The sequence below is a fragment of the Hemiscyllium ocellatum genome, assembly GCF_020745735.1.
Source record: "Hemiscyllium ocellatum isolate sHemOce1 chromosome 27 unlocalized genomic scaffold, sHemOce1.pat.X.cur. SUPER_27_unloc_3, whole genome shotgun sequence".
NCBI classification, from domain to species: domain Eukaryota; kingdom Metazoa; phylum Chordata; class Chondrichthyes; order Orectolobiformes; family Hemiscylliidae; genus Hemiscyllium; species Hemiscyllium ocellatum.
This window is the reverse complement of record NW_026867498.1, coordinates 507,330-522,159: the sequence shown is the minus strand read 5'-3', so window position 1 is coordinate 522,159 and position 14,830 is coordinate 507,330. Positions and strand designations below refer to the sequence as shown.

Sequence of the window (14,830 nt, the reverse complement as noted above, 5' to 3'; positions counted from 1 at the left end):
CCACATGTCTTTTAAACGTTGCATCTGAACATGCATCCACCACTTCCTCTTTACATTCACTCAATACATGAAACATTGTTTATAAGCAAACTTTTCCCGAATCTGTCCATTCCATGGAATCATTCTCTTTCCTTTCAGTTGCTGCAAGTCATAAATTGAAGCCCAGAATGAAAAAAATGGAAAAGGAGTTGTGAAGAGAGTACCTTACTCACAGATGGTTGACAGAGTAAGGACGTTGCAGTCTGGAACAAACCCGAAATGTCGATTTTCCTGCTCCTCGGACGCTGCCTGACCTGCAGTGCTTTGCCAGCACCACTCTAATCTTGACCCTGATCTCCAGCATCTGCAGTTCTCACTTTCTCCTGTAAGAAATCAGCAGTTTTAAACCAAAAGCCTGTTGCAGTTTAAAGCTCTCATTGAGAGTCTGAGCTCAGTGTGAAGTTCAGGTAATCTTTATTGTGACCCAACTTTGTTACAGCTTCAGAATCTCCCAGCAGAAAGGCGTAGAAAAAGGAGCAATTTTTTAAAAACAGCTCAAGGTCAAAGTGCAACCCCTCACTTTCTTCATTATTGGTCACCACTGAGTTGTCCCTTTGTAATTGGATCCTTGGTAAAGCCTTAACCTGGAGGAAGTATTGCCTCAGTCAGCAATTTCAACCTGTATCCAAGTAAGTTGGATGAGCAGCGTAGAGTCAACCAGACTACTGTGGGTCTGGAGTCACGTGTAGGCCAGACCGTGTAAATGATGCAGCTGGGACGACTGCTCTAATACCCGCTCAAGTCTTCTCTAAAAAAGAACTGAGTGAATCAGATGGGGGTTTTCTTCCACCCCCACCCCACCGACAATGGTTTCACCGTTAGATTCTGAACTCCAGACTTCTGACCAAATTCCAATTCCACCATCTGTCGCGGTGGGAATCGAACTCGGGAGCCACTGGAACTGGGTTGATAGTCCAGTTGGTAAAGACACTCGGCCATCTTTCTTTCAATCCCCCTGCAATGCCAAGTGATCCCGCTGGGAGGTCAGCAAGGAGGCGGCTTGGGTCCTTCCCGCACTCGGGGCAGCTTAAGGGCCTCTCCCCCTAAGTGGATCCACTGGTGGGGCTGGAGCTTGGAGGAATTGCTGAAGCCCTTCCCACAGTCACGGCAGGGGAACGGCCTCTCCCTACTGTGACTGCGCCAATGGGTCCCCAGGGCAGACGGGAAACAAGTCTTTCCCACAGTCGCCACACTTCCATGGTTTCTCCACAGGGCGGGATTCCTCGGGTTTCTCCATGGCCGAAGCTTCAGCCCCACACAAACGCATGTGGGGCTTCTCTCCACCGTGAATTCCTCTTTCCAAACCGTATAGCTGTTACACGCTCCTCACTCAGTGCACTGCAATGGTAGGGTCTCTCATCCAGTCCCACTGATGCTGAAAACGTACCCAAACAGGAACCAAAAAGCTTTGCTCCTTCTCACAGAATCATAATTGAAAACTGTTGCGGTCCCGCTGGATTGAATGACTGTCAGACATGGATGTCAAAGTAAGGACTGCAGACGCTGGAGAGTCAGAGTCAGTTGGTGCGGCGCTGGAAAAGCTCGTCAGGCAGCATCCGAGGAGCAGGAGAGTTGACGTTTTGGGCGTAAGGCCTTCATCTGTTGATTTTGAAACTTCCATCTTCAGATCCTGAAATGTAAAAAGAGATTACAAAAGTCATCACTGTCAGTGCAGGGTAGAAATTCTGAACAAGGAATTCTACATTCTGCGGAAAGTTCTTTTCTTTTGTTATTCCACAAAATTGAAAGCACCATCCCACTCTCTCTCCCCCTCTGTTCTCACTCTGATCTAACTCATTCCCCTGAAGGTGCTGATTCAGGATCTTCCAGGGGCAGAAAAGCAAAAACGTCAAGACTGACATCTCTCTGAATTTTGGATAACTCCACCTGGAAGTTAATATCTTTCACAACACTGGGATACTGCTGAGAGGTGAGGTGGTCTGATTTTGGGAAGCCAAAAAAAAACAACGTATTTGTGCCAATCCCTTCCCTTCAGAGAATTCCCAGAGTGTGAAAGCAGGCCACTCAACCCCACAAATCCACACCGACCCTCTGAAGGGTAACAGACCCACACCTATTCCCCTACCCCTACTGCTCTACATTTACCCCCTGATTAATGCACCTAACCTGCACATCTCTGGGCACGGTCAATCCATCCTAACCTGGACAAAGTTAAAAATCACACCACCAGGTGAGTGTTCAACTGGTTTATTTGGAAGCACTCACTTTCAGAGCGCTGATCCTTCATCAGGTGGTTGTGGAGAATAAGATCATAAGACACAGCTTTTGCCTGAAACGTCGATCTTCCTGTGCTCTGGATGCTGCCTGACCTGCTGTGCTTTTCCAGCACCACTCTAATCTAGACTATTCCGTAGATTCACGACCCTCTGGGAAAAGCAGTTCCTCCTCATCTCTGTCTGAAAACTACTCCCTCTAACCTTGAGGCCCAGTCTCACCCACCAGAAATTACTGGACGGGTTAGGGCTTCATCCCCACTGTACAATGACATTGGGAAGATGTTTCCATTGGTAGGAGAGACGAGGACCAGAGGACACAGCTTTAAGAATAAAGGGAAAACCTTTAGGAACAGAGATAAGTGATGTCTCCTTTTCTGCCGACAGCGAGGAGCATGGACAATGTATTGGTGACATGAGCGAGCAGGTGTGCTGTTGTTCACACCGAGGAGCAGACACAATGTGCTCTGTGGCGATGCTGGTGTTATTGACAGATGTTAAGTGTTCAAATGCCAAGAGTAGAAATAAAGGGTAGAGCCACAGTTCTTTTTCACCATGTGGCTCAATATTTTATAGCTTTTGTCTGGCTGCTCAACTTTTTTTTTGATGTCTTTTCCCCAGAGTGGGGGTGAGGTTCACAACTACAGGGCATAGGTTTAGGGTGAGAGCAGAAAGATATTAAAGGTACTTAAGGGGCAACTTTTCCATGCAGAGGATGGTGCATGTATGGAATGAGCTGCGAGAGGAAGTAGTGGAGGCCGGTGTAATTACAGCATTTAAAAGGTATCGCGATGGGTATATGAATAGGAAGGGTTTAGAGGGATATGAACCAAGTGCTGACAAATGGGACTAGATTAATTTAGGATATCTGGTTGGCATGGGCAGGTTGGACCAAATGGGTGTGTTCATGTGCTGTACATTTTTATGACTCGAAATAATACAAAAATATATTTTTCCAAATACCAAACTATCTCCATGTTAAACGGGCTTAGTTCACCACATACTTCACTAACCATTCTCAACAGGTCCTGCCCCTTCAATGTAAAAAATGAGGTCTGCAGATGCTGGAGATCACAGCTGCAAATGTGTTGCTGGTCAAAGCACAGCAGGCCAGGCAGCATCTCAGGAATAGAGAATTCGACGTTTCGAGCATAAGCCCTTCATCAGGAATAAGAGAGAGAGCCAAGCAGGCTGAGATAAAAGGTAGGGAGGAGGGACTAGGGGGAGGGGCGATGGAGGTGGGATAGGTGGAAGGAGGAACGTGGCTGAAGAGTTTCAATAGGTGGAAGGAGGTCCCTCTACAAGGATTTCAGTGAGTCCCTCTCTCACTGCACCCCCCAGGTCATCTCCTCTGCACAGAAACTCTTCAGCCACGTTCCTCCTTCCACCTATCCCACCTCCATCGCCCCTCCTCCCTACCTTTTATCTCAGCCTGCTTGGCTCTCTCTCTTATTCCTGATGAAGGGCTTATGCTCGAAACGTCGAATTCTCTATTCCTGAGATGCTGCCTAACCTGCTGTGCTTTGACCAGCAACACATTTGCAGCTGCCCCTTCAATGACTGAGGAACATGTACATGCTGGTGCATAATCTCCTTCACTAGTATTTACACACTACCCTCAGCAATTGCACAAGTAACAGCAAAGAGTAAACAGCACAAGGATTAAACACACAGTGAGGGGTAAACAGCACAAGGATTAAACACACAGTGAGGGGCAAACAGCACAAGCGCCAGTAAAAGCAGATGGAAAGTGAGTGTAAAATACCGGTGTCTGCCCCGGGCCGCACGGCGCCATTTTCCTAACGGCCGCCCTCCCGCCGCTTCCTCGCTCGAGCGACTTCTCCTCCCAACCGCCTTCGCCCCCGCGTGACGTCTGCACGGGGGGATGGGCGGGGCCGGGGGAGCCTCACCGTCACCAAGCAACAGCCACCTCGCGCTACAACTGCTCATTCACAAAAACAAACTCTCCTGTCTCGCTCTGCAGCTGCAGGGGGGGACACTGCCACGTTTCGAGGAGCCCTGTCTACATTGGGAAAGCTCACCGCTCCATTTAAACACATATTCCGACATCTAACGGAACGGCCTCATATCTAAAGGGGGAAATCTGCATTTTAAAGGGACATGGACATTTTAACAGGTATTTCCGCAAATACAGAGATGTAAATGAACGAGATTACATTTCAAAGGGATGTGGCACATTCAAAGGGATATCTTAATATGTAAAGTGACGCAGTTATATCTAAATGAATCTACATTTCGAAGAGACGTTGCCCTGTTTATAAGTAGAGACAATAGGTGTGAATTCTGTCTGTGTCCCAATGTTGAGTCAAACTGACATGTTTCTCAGAAAAGCTCTGCACTTAAATTACATTCTTGAGAAGGTAATTTATAGATTAGAGTGTAGGTTAGGGAGAATTGGCCGTGCTAAGTTACCCATAGTGACCAGGGATGTACAGGTTAGGGTGGATTGGCCATGGGAAATACGGAGTAAGGAGTTGGGTATGGGATACTGTTCAGAGGGCCAGAGTAAAATAGATGGGCTGAATGGCCCACTTCCACAATTCGTCCATCCCCACCAGGATTCCAAACTAGACCAGTCTCACTTGCCTGCAATTGGCCCATTTCCCTCTAAACCTTTGTATTCATGTACCCATCCAAATGCTGTTTCAATGTTGTAACTGTACCTGCATCGACCACATCCTCAGCAAGTTCATTCCACATGCAAATCACCCTTTCAAAATGTTGCCCCTCCGCTTCCTTTTAAATCTCTCTCCTCACATTAAAAGAAAATGCCCCCGAGTTTTGAGTTCCCCTATACTAAGCAAGAGCCATTTTCGATTCACCTTACCTCCACTCCTCATGATTTTATCAATCTCAATGAGGTCAACCCCCAACCTCCTGTGCTCCAGTGAATAAAGTCTCAGCCTCTCCTTAGAACTCAAAGCCTCCAGTCTTTACAACATCCTGGTAAATCTTTATTAAACTCTCCCTAATAGTATTCTTCCTATTACAGGCTCACTAGAACTGTACTCAGTACTCTGAAAGTGGCCTCACCAACATCCTGTACAACCTCAACATGATGTCCCAACCCCTATACTCAGTGCTGTGAACAATGAAGACAATATTGCAAAACGCCACCTTAACCACTCTGGAAGTTGCATCACTGGTAGACAAAGAACTATGTACCTGAACACTGCCTCCCCCCACCTCCATGTTTATCTGTTCTCTAACATGACTCATGGCCCAACCATTATCTGGACAAGTCCTTGTTTTAGCAAAAAAATGCAACCCCTTGCTTTTATTAAGCTTCTCTCTCACACACATACTCTATCTCTCAGACAGACAGACACACACACACCCCTCAACACTCTCTCACACTCACAGCCTCATACTCCATCACACACTCACTTTCCTAAGCATACACAACACACTTCTGTGCACACTCACACACAAACTCACATGCACACACTCTCACTCTCCCATGCACACACACACACCACTCTTTGGGGTGAAATTGTATTGGCAGAATTATATTTGCAGATACATTCAATTTTGTTCACAAAGCACACAATCTGCAGGCAGTCAATCCATGTAATATTTTACAAATTCCGACTTTGGAAACAGAACCAGTCTGATTCAAGATTGGAATACTGACAGACACAAATCTCACACCTTTAATGCATTGTCTGAGCGGAGATATTTATTTTTATAAAACCTTATGTCATCTCAAGAACATTGTTACATATTAATGAACCAAAGCCCACACCCATTCTAACAGATAGAATATATTGAACAAACTATGAGATGAAGACTATCTAAGTTTGTTCAATATATTCTATCAGTTGTATGACACTGATCTTTCGATACAAGTTCTGTGTCTTATGATGCTGTTCCATGAGGCTTATGTGTTGATGAGGCAAGATTGTACAGATGAGGCAATGGGATTTATCTGAGGAATCTCTGGGAAGCTCGGGAGGAAATAACAGAGCCTTTGGCTTTGATATTTGAGTCTTCATTGTCGACGGAGGAGTGCAAATGTTGTGCCCTTATTCAAGAGAGGGCATAACTACAAATTGAGGGGTGACAGCTATAAGACAGATGCCAGAGGCAAGATCTTTACACAGAGAGTGGTAAGGGCATGGTAAGCCACATTAGGGAGATTTAAACAATCCTTCGATAAGTGCATGGATGATTTTGGGATAGTGTAGGGGAACGAGCTGAGAATAGTTCGCAGGTCAGCGCAACATCGAGGGCCGAAGGGCCTGTTCTGCGCTGGATTGTTCTATGTTCTAAACTTCGTGCAGGAGGCTGAAAGACATGAGCAGCTTTAAAACAAAAACCTCTTGGAGCTCAAAGCTTTCAATGAGAGTCTGAGCCCGGTGGTAAGTTCAGGTAACCTTTATTGCAACCCAACTTTGTTACAGTTTCAGATCCCCCCAGCAAAGAGGCAGAGAAAACGTAGTTGCTATTTGAACAGCTCAGGGTGAAAGTGCACACACCACACCTCGCCTGTTCCCCCAGCCCCCCACCTCACTGTCTCTACTATTGGTCAGCACCAAGTTGTCCCTTTGTAACTGGATCCTTGGTTCAGCCGTAACCCGGAGGAAGTATTGCCTCACTCAGCAATTTCAACCCATACCCTGTCTCCAAGTAAGTTTCTCCCCGCTCCTTTGCCAGTGGGGGGGGGGGGGGGGGGGGGAAAGAGGGCAGTGTAGAGTCAACCAGACTGCTGTGGGTCTGGAGTCACGTGTAGGCCAGACCGGGTAAAGGATGCAGCTGGAACGACTGAGTGTATCCTTTCCCACAATGGCGGTTCCCTTCCCTAACAAGGGAGAGAGGGAATCAGATGGGGGCTTTCTCCCCCTACCACCCCCTCCCTGAAACTGTCTCATTGTTAAATTCCCAACTCCACATTTCTGACCGAATACCAATTCTGCCATCTGTCGTGGCGGGATTCAAACCCGGGAGTCCCCGGAACCGGGTTGATATTCCAATCGATAATGGCACTCGGCCGTCACTCCTTCAATCTCCCTGCGATGGCACGTGAACTCGCTGATGTCTCCGCAGGTTGGAGGAGCAGGTGAAGCCCTTCCCGCACTGAGAGCAGATGTATGGTCTCTCCCCGGTGTGTATCCGCTGGTGGATCAGCAGCGTGGAGGAATAGCTGAAGGCCTTCCTGCACTGAGAGCAAGTGAAGAGCCTCTCCCTTGTGTGAATCCGCTGGTGGCTCCGCAGGTGGGAGGAGCAGTTGAAACCCTTCCTGCATTCGGGGCAGCTGAAGGGTCTCTCCCCGGTGTGGATCCGCTGGTGGGTCAGCAGGGTGGAGGAATCGTGAAAGGCCTTCCCACACTCAGGGCAGCTGAAGGGCCTCTCCCCGGTGTGGATCCGCTGGTGGCTCCGCAGGTTGGAGGAGCAGGTGAAGCTCTTTCTGCACTGAGGGCAGGTGTACGGTCTCTCCCCGGTGTGGACACGCTGGTGGGTCAGCAGGTTGGAGGAATACCTGAAGGCCTTCCCACACTCTGGGCAGCTGAACGGCTTCTCTCCTGTGTGGACCCGCTGGTGGGCCAACAGGGCAGAGAAAAATATGAAGGCCTTCCCACAATCTGGGCAGCTGATGGGTTTTTCCCCCGTGTGGCTCCGCTGGTGCCTCAGCAGGTGGAAGTAATCTCTGAAGGCCTTCCCGCAGTCGGTGCAGGGGAATGGCCTCTCCCCGGTGTGACAGCGCCGATGAGTCTCCAGGGTAGACGGGACACGGAAGCCTTTCCCACAGTCACCACACTTCCACGGTTTCTCCACAGGGCGGGATTCCTCAGGATTCTCCATGGCCACAGCTTCAGCTGCACACAAACACGTGTAGAGCCCCTCCCTGTCGTGAAATCCCCTTCCCAGGCTGTATAACTGTTTCAGGCTCCACACAGTGTGCTTCAACAGTGGGGTCTCTCGTCCAGTCCCACCTGATGTTGAAAATGTCCTCAAACAGGAACCAAAAAGTGTTGATCCCTCTCACAGAATTCAGTCAAAAATTGTTGTGGTCCCAATGGATTGAGTGACTGTCAGACATTAACAACAAAGTGAGGACTGCAGACGCTGGAGAGTCAGTCAAAAAATGTGGCGCTGGCAAAACAGCAGGTCAGGCAGCATCCGAGGAACAGGAGAGTCAATGTTTTGGACATAAGCCTTCCATCCATTGATTTTGAAACTTCAGTCTTCAGATTTTCAAATAGTCTGCAAAAAGAGATTACAAAAGTCATCACTATCAGTGCAGGGTAGAAATTCAGAACAAGCCACTCTACTTTCTGTGGAATATTCTTTTGCTGTTCCACAAAATTGAAAGCACCATCCCACTCTCCCTTCCCCTCTGTTCTCACTCCGCTCTAATTCCCCTGAAGGTTGGCTATCTTGTCAGCAAGGGTCTGTTTCCGTACTGTCCATCTCGATGACTCCAGTCGCATTTGCCATCACTTGGCCCTGACCCATCTGAACCCTTCATATTCAGATGCCCGTCCAGGAGCCTTTTGACATGTCATCGTACCAGCACCCACCACTTCCTCTGGCAGCTCACGCCATCGCTCAAGCGACTCCACGTTGAAAGCGTCTGGTCTGGTGCGCCAGATGACATCAGGATAATCTCAGGTTGTTCCAGATTGCATCGATACTCAGTCAGTGGCTTTCCCGATCAGGATGTTGTACGTGATCATACAGGTCAGTGGGTAGGCGATCCCCCACCTCTTAGTTCAAGTATCTCTACGAGAACTCCCTTGCTGGAGGGTCCCTTGGAGACACTTCAACTGGACTTCATTGAGTTGTAGAAATGAGTTGAGTTGCTGTAAATGTTTTGCTTATTGTTGATGTCTTTTCTAAGTGGATTGAAGCCTACCCTCCTTCTAACACTACTGCTGAGACTGTGGTGAAGATTTTGTTTAAGGAAATAATTCCTTCAGTATACCTGCATGCATTAGCTCGGACAATGGACCACACTTTGTAGGTAATATTAACGGAGAACTCTGTTCCCAGCTTTGTATTTGTCGGCAACTGCATGGTGCTTATCATCCTCAGGCGGCCGGCCTTGGTGAATGTTTTAACCAGACTCAAGACTAAACTTGCCAAATTAATGGCTGAGTCTGGCCTCTCCTGGTTATGCTAATCCCTGTGGCCTCATTCCAGATGGGATCCATGTCTGTGGGCAAGACGTGACTGTCCCTAGCAGAGAGTCTGTCTGGTCACCCTCTCTGTACCCCTTGGAACGATTCGGCTCCCTTCTCAGTCCCCGTCCACCACGTGACCGAAGCAATGGTTGGTTATGTTCTTGCTTTAACTAGTGTTATGCGTGCCTTTCACTCCCAGGAGCGTGCGGCCTACAGCGATGTTCCCTCCCTTTCAGCCTCGTCACGGGTAGAGCCGGGTTCGTTGGTGCTCGTCAAGACCTTGACTGGCAAAGGTCTCCAACCTTGTTGGGATGGCTCCTTCCAGGTTTTACTTCCCACCCCTACGGTGGTCAAAGTCGCTGGGCACTCAGCTTGGGTCCAACTGCACCATTGTAAATTGATTGACCGCACCAATCAAAAGTGGGGAAGAGGAGGGGTGAATACTGGAATCCCAACAAAAGGAGTGGACCCTGTCCAGTTGGGCTTTTGAACTTTCCTGTTGTTCTAAATGTTAATCTTATTACAGATACTTGAACTAAGAGGAGGGACATGGGGGGGGGAATCGCCTATCTCCTCACCTTTCTGATCACGTACAACATCCTGATGGGGAAAGCCACTAAGTATGGATGCAACCAGGAATGATCAGAGATTATCCACCACCCATGCTGAGGAGATGTGGTCCAGTGCACCGGACCAGACGCCTTTGACGTGTGGGACGTGATGAAGATTGATATTGCAATGGACTCTTACATCAGAAAGACCAGATGGTCCACCAGGACAGTAGAAATCAGTGGGAGTTACCATGTCGTTACCATGGTTTTTTGATTTTACCTGCAGAAGCAAGCCTCGTGAGGATAAAAATGGTCAACCCCGTTATTATGGTAAATATTTTAAGGGCGCCCAGGAACACCATCCCTTTTTGCAGGACAGGCCGACTCGAGAAAAGGGAAGCTTGATAGGGAAAACTCCACAATCCACAAACAACTTATTTATACAGGCCCACAGAATGCTCTTCACCCCAGAGGCAGGAGTATGTTACTCCTCTCTATCAGGAGATGACTTACTTGCCCAGTCCCCAGTCCCCGATTCCATACTATTCGTCAGTCTTCCTGCTGCCGACCCTGCGAAGTGAAATATCACTTTCCAATAGCTCCGGTCTGTGTATACAAACAGCTGGAGTAACACTGGCTGGGGTACAGCAGGCCTGAAGCGGCACATGGACCTGGAACGGACTGGGTAACAATACAGGACATCCGATAGGCTGGGGAATCCAGAGTACCCTGAGGTTGGAGGGATCGGCAGGGGTGACAAGTCAAAAGAACCGCAATTCCCTCTTTTGTGGTCTGACCATTCGAGGAAATAAGACTGAAGAGGCTCTGGAACAGAGTAAACTGGGATTATCAGACCTGTGTCTTTACTCTGTGCAGAATCAGCGTGCCTTAGACTATATACTCGCCCGGGAGGGTGAGGTCTGCACCACTGTCCAAGATAAATGCACTATGGGCATTCCCGATCTCACTGGCAATATTACTAAGATACAAGAAGAGATCCAGGTATTCCTTGACAGAATGACTGAAGGGACCAATTGGGGAAACTGCAGGTCAGGCTGATGGTACAATTGGCTTATCAATTTAGCTATTTATGTTTGTTGGTATTGCTATTGTTAGGTATTTAATTGCTCGGCTTATGAGGTCCCTTAGTGATATAGATTTGCCCCAGAGGATGCTCCTTTTGCGATCCGATGGCTCACCCACGTGTCAATGGTGATGATAAATATGACCAGATGAGCCGCGAAGATGGTGGTGCCGCTCTACAGGATGTTGATGGCTGGACCACCTTGAAGGGCATTCGTTTGGACTAGCCTTCTCTTTCAGTGATCGCGGTGCAATCAAAGGGAGGAATGAGGGTGTGGGCATCTGGGTGATAAAGTCTACAGCCTTAAAACTTGTCATTAAACATTCAAACTAAAATGTAACGCTGAATTATTGAACACATTTACTGCACTAGAAAATAAACAGGCAGGAAGGCTCAGAAAGAGGAGAGAACTTAAAGATAGGGACACCTGGGCTCACCAAGTGATAACAGGATGCTGTAAGGCAATTAAGAAGGTTTGCCTCAGCATCGGTGAATCTGTGTGAACAGGACACCAAGTGATAACATTCACAGCTGTTCCCTCGTGAAATTATGGATAGTCTTTGAATCTGACCCTGAAACAAGACTAGGTACTATCCATAACTTTGTAATTAATGGTTGGATCTTGTCCATTATAATGGATTCTTACTACCCCTTGCAAGCGGGGCATTCACAAATTAAATCTTTGCTGACCTGAGTGTTCAAAAGGACACGAGAGAGAGAGAGAGAGAGAGAGAGAGACAGAGAGAGAGAGAGAGACACCATTTTAGTGCTGAGGCTGTTGAATCCCGTAGAAAATTAACTCTTAGTGCTTATCTGCTCTGGATTGAAATGAATTGCATTTTGGGACTTTATGATGAGAGATTTTTATTCCAGGCTTCCAAAGAGTACGATCTCCAGGATAAACCAAGAGAGAGGCTTTACAGGTCTGAGTCCACAAAGGATTCCCTGGGCCACCTCAAATCTCCACTTGAACATGGGAGGTAGGACAAAATAGCTTCTGCTTGGCTAACTCGGTGGGAACTGAGTCAGGCAGATACTGGCGACTCAGAACAAACAAGAAACCACAGACTGACATAAATCCAGTGAAAAAAATTGCAAATGCAGAAATAACAAATGTGAACCTAACCATTAATCGCAGAAGCAACGGTTTAACCCTAACCACCAGACAGGCCAAATACGTTTCCAAGAATAGGTCGTCTACAAGAAATTATGATAGATTAGATTAGATTAGATTCCCTACAGTGTGGAAACAGGCCCTTCGCCCCAACCAGTCCACGCTGACCCTCTGAAGAGTAACCCACCCAGACCCATTTTCACTCTGACGAATGCACCTAACACTATGGGTAATTTAGCATGGCCAATCCATCTTTGGACACTGGGAGGAAACCGGAACACCTGGAGGAAACCCACGCAGACATCAGGAGAATGTGCAAACTCCACACAGATGGTCACCCAAGGCTGGAATCGAACTTGGGACCCTGGTGCTGTGAGGCCGCAGTGCTAACCACTGAGCCACCGTGCCACCCTAGGCTAAGTCAAAAATGCACGAGGACTTTGCGGGATCTGATTGAGCTTGATCACATAGTAACAACCAATGTCTGACTCAAAACAGTGTATATAAGTTCTATACAAACTCTGTAAAAGTCGGCAGATTCTTCTGGCACTCTGGGAGTACTCATTGGTGGCCCAGTGGTTAGCACTGCTGCCTCACAGCACTAGGGTCCCAGGTTCAATTCCAGCCTCGGGGGGGGGGGGGGGGCTGGCTGTGTGGAGTTTGCACATTCTCCCCACGTTTGCATGGGTTTCCTCCCACAATCCAAAGATGTGCAGGTTTGGTGAATTGGCCATGCTAAACTGCCCATAATGTTAGGTGCATTAGTTAGAGGGAGATGGGTCTGGGTGGGCTACTCTTCAGAGGGTCAGTGTGGACTGGTTGGGCCGAAGGGCCTGTTTCCATCCTGCTGGGAATCCAATCTAATCCTTCTGGGCTGATCAGAGTCTACCAACCCAGCTATATCAAAGAATAAACTATTGCTTGTGTGATTGACAAAGAGTCATTTCCAGGTGTGTTTATTGACCAATCCCAGAAATCCGAAGATCCGGATAGCAGTCCGGATCAGAACAACCAGATTAGATTATTTACAGTGTGGAAACAGGCCCTTCGGCCCGACAAGTCCACACCGACCCGCCGAAGCACAACCCACCCATACCCCTACATTTACCCCTTACCTAACACTACGGGCAATTTAGCACATCCAATTCACATGACCTGCACATCTTTGGATTGTGGGAGGAAACCGGAGCACCCGGAGGAAACCCACGCAGATACGGGGAGAATGTGCAAACTCCACACAGTCAGTCACCTGAGGCGGGAATTGAACCCAGGTCTCTGGCGTTGTGAGGCAGCAGTGCTAATGCAGCAGGAAATGGTTAATGTCCCCAGGAAGTGGGGAGCAAAATAAGACATCAAGGCATTAACACCAACACCAGGGAGAAACTGAACATACAGACGTGCCAAATATTAGTGGCAAGCCAGAATCACAGATGTACAGCACAGAAACAGTCCATGCTGACCAGATATCCTAAATCAATCTAGTCCTATTTGCCAGCACTTGGCCCATGTCCCTCTAAATGCTTCCCAACATATATCTATCCAGATACCTTTTAAAGGTTGTAATTGTACCAGCAGACACCACTTCCTCTGGCAGCTCATTCTTTACACACATCACCCTCTGTACACAGGAGTTGCCCCTTAGGTTTAGGGTGAGATTTGAAAGAAACCTATGAGCAACCGCAGATCAAAGATCTTGTCTATTTACCCTCGCCATGCCCCACATTATTTTATACAAGGTTGTAGGGTCACCCCTGTGGGACATGAGTAAAGCAGTGTTACTTCTGTAACCATAATTGCTTCTGCAAGGTAAATAAACTAATGACATGGTATAATTGCTTCAGCCAAGAGTGGAGTTAACAAGAGTGAAAACTATGTGAAGGAAATATATAATTGCTTCTGTATTAGTTAAAATGTGCACACAAGAATGAAATGTGCCTGCAAACAATGGTAGATATTACAGATAAAGGTGCTGTGAGGCGAGGGGGTGTAGGTTAAACTAGATATGCTCGTACAAACAGTTATAAGCATCTGTTTCCTGCTTCTGCGAAAACAAAATAAGTCACAATCGAGGAGGCCAGAAGGCTCAGTGTCGGCGGAAAATGGGAGGAAATGTTGCTTTCGCATACAAGGAAGCAGCTGGCAGTGAGAGAGGATATACGCTCACACTTTGTTCACGCACATGGCCGGATAAGGCAAGAAATAGACAAGAGGAATGGACGCCACCGGGAAAGAATGGAGGGACCAACCGATCATTTGCGGGTCAGCTTGGAACATCAGGGCGGGGGAATGGGAATGAGGGAAGGAAGTTGAATGTGCTGGAGCTAAGGCGGAGGAAGAACAGAGGATGCAAAACCGGTTTGAAGCTGCAATGAGGAATACTGCATGTACTGTACTTGTACCTGTTGCAGTTACTGGTGGGAATCGGCTGCATTTTAAACTTAAAAACAGACAAGATATCCAGCCCTCCCCCTTCCCAATCTCTATCCTTCCGTCCCTCCTCACCCGGGTAACTAAGACACATACCTGAGTTTGCAGAGTCTGCTCCCTCCCTGGATTCACTCCAGTTGCTACAAGTGAACAGTTTCCCCTGCTCCCATCTCCGTCTCCCTCCCAGGATGAAGAGTTACCCAGAGGGAGGGAGATTCACTGAAACTGACCGGGTC

General features: G+C 47.8%; 1 protein-coding gene across 1 annotated transcript in view; it reads right to left on the bottom strand.

Annotated features, from left to right (window-relative positions):
* Positions 1-14,830, bottom strand: part of LOC132808062 (zinc finger protein 585B-like) — a 45,997-nt gene extending 31,167 nt beyond the window's left edge. The window contains exons 1-3 of the mRNA XM_060821972.1: positions 14,691-14,830; positions 7,317-8,498; positions 5,896-5,904 (exon numbers count right to left, since the gene is read on the bottom strand). Coding sequence (XP_060677955.1) covers positions 5,896-5,904; positions 7,317-8,096 — 789 coding nt within the window. The 5' untranslated portion in view covers positions 8,097-8,498; positions 14,691-14,830. The remainder of the gene's footprint in view (positions 1-5,895; positions 5,905-7,316; positions 8,499-14,690) is intronic.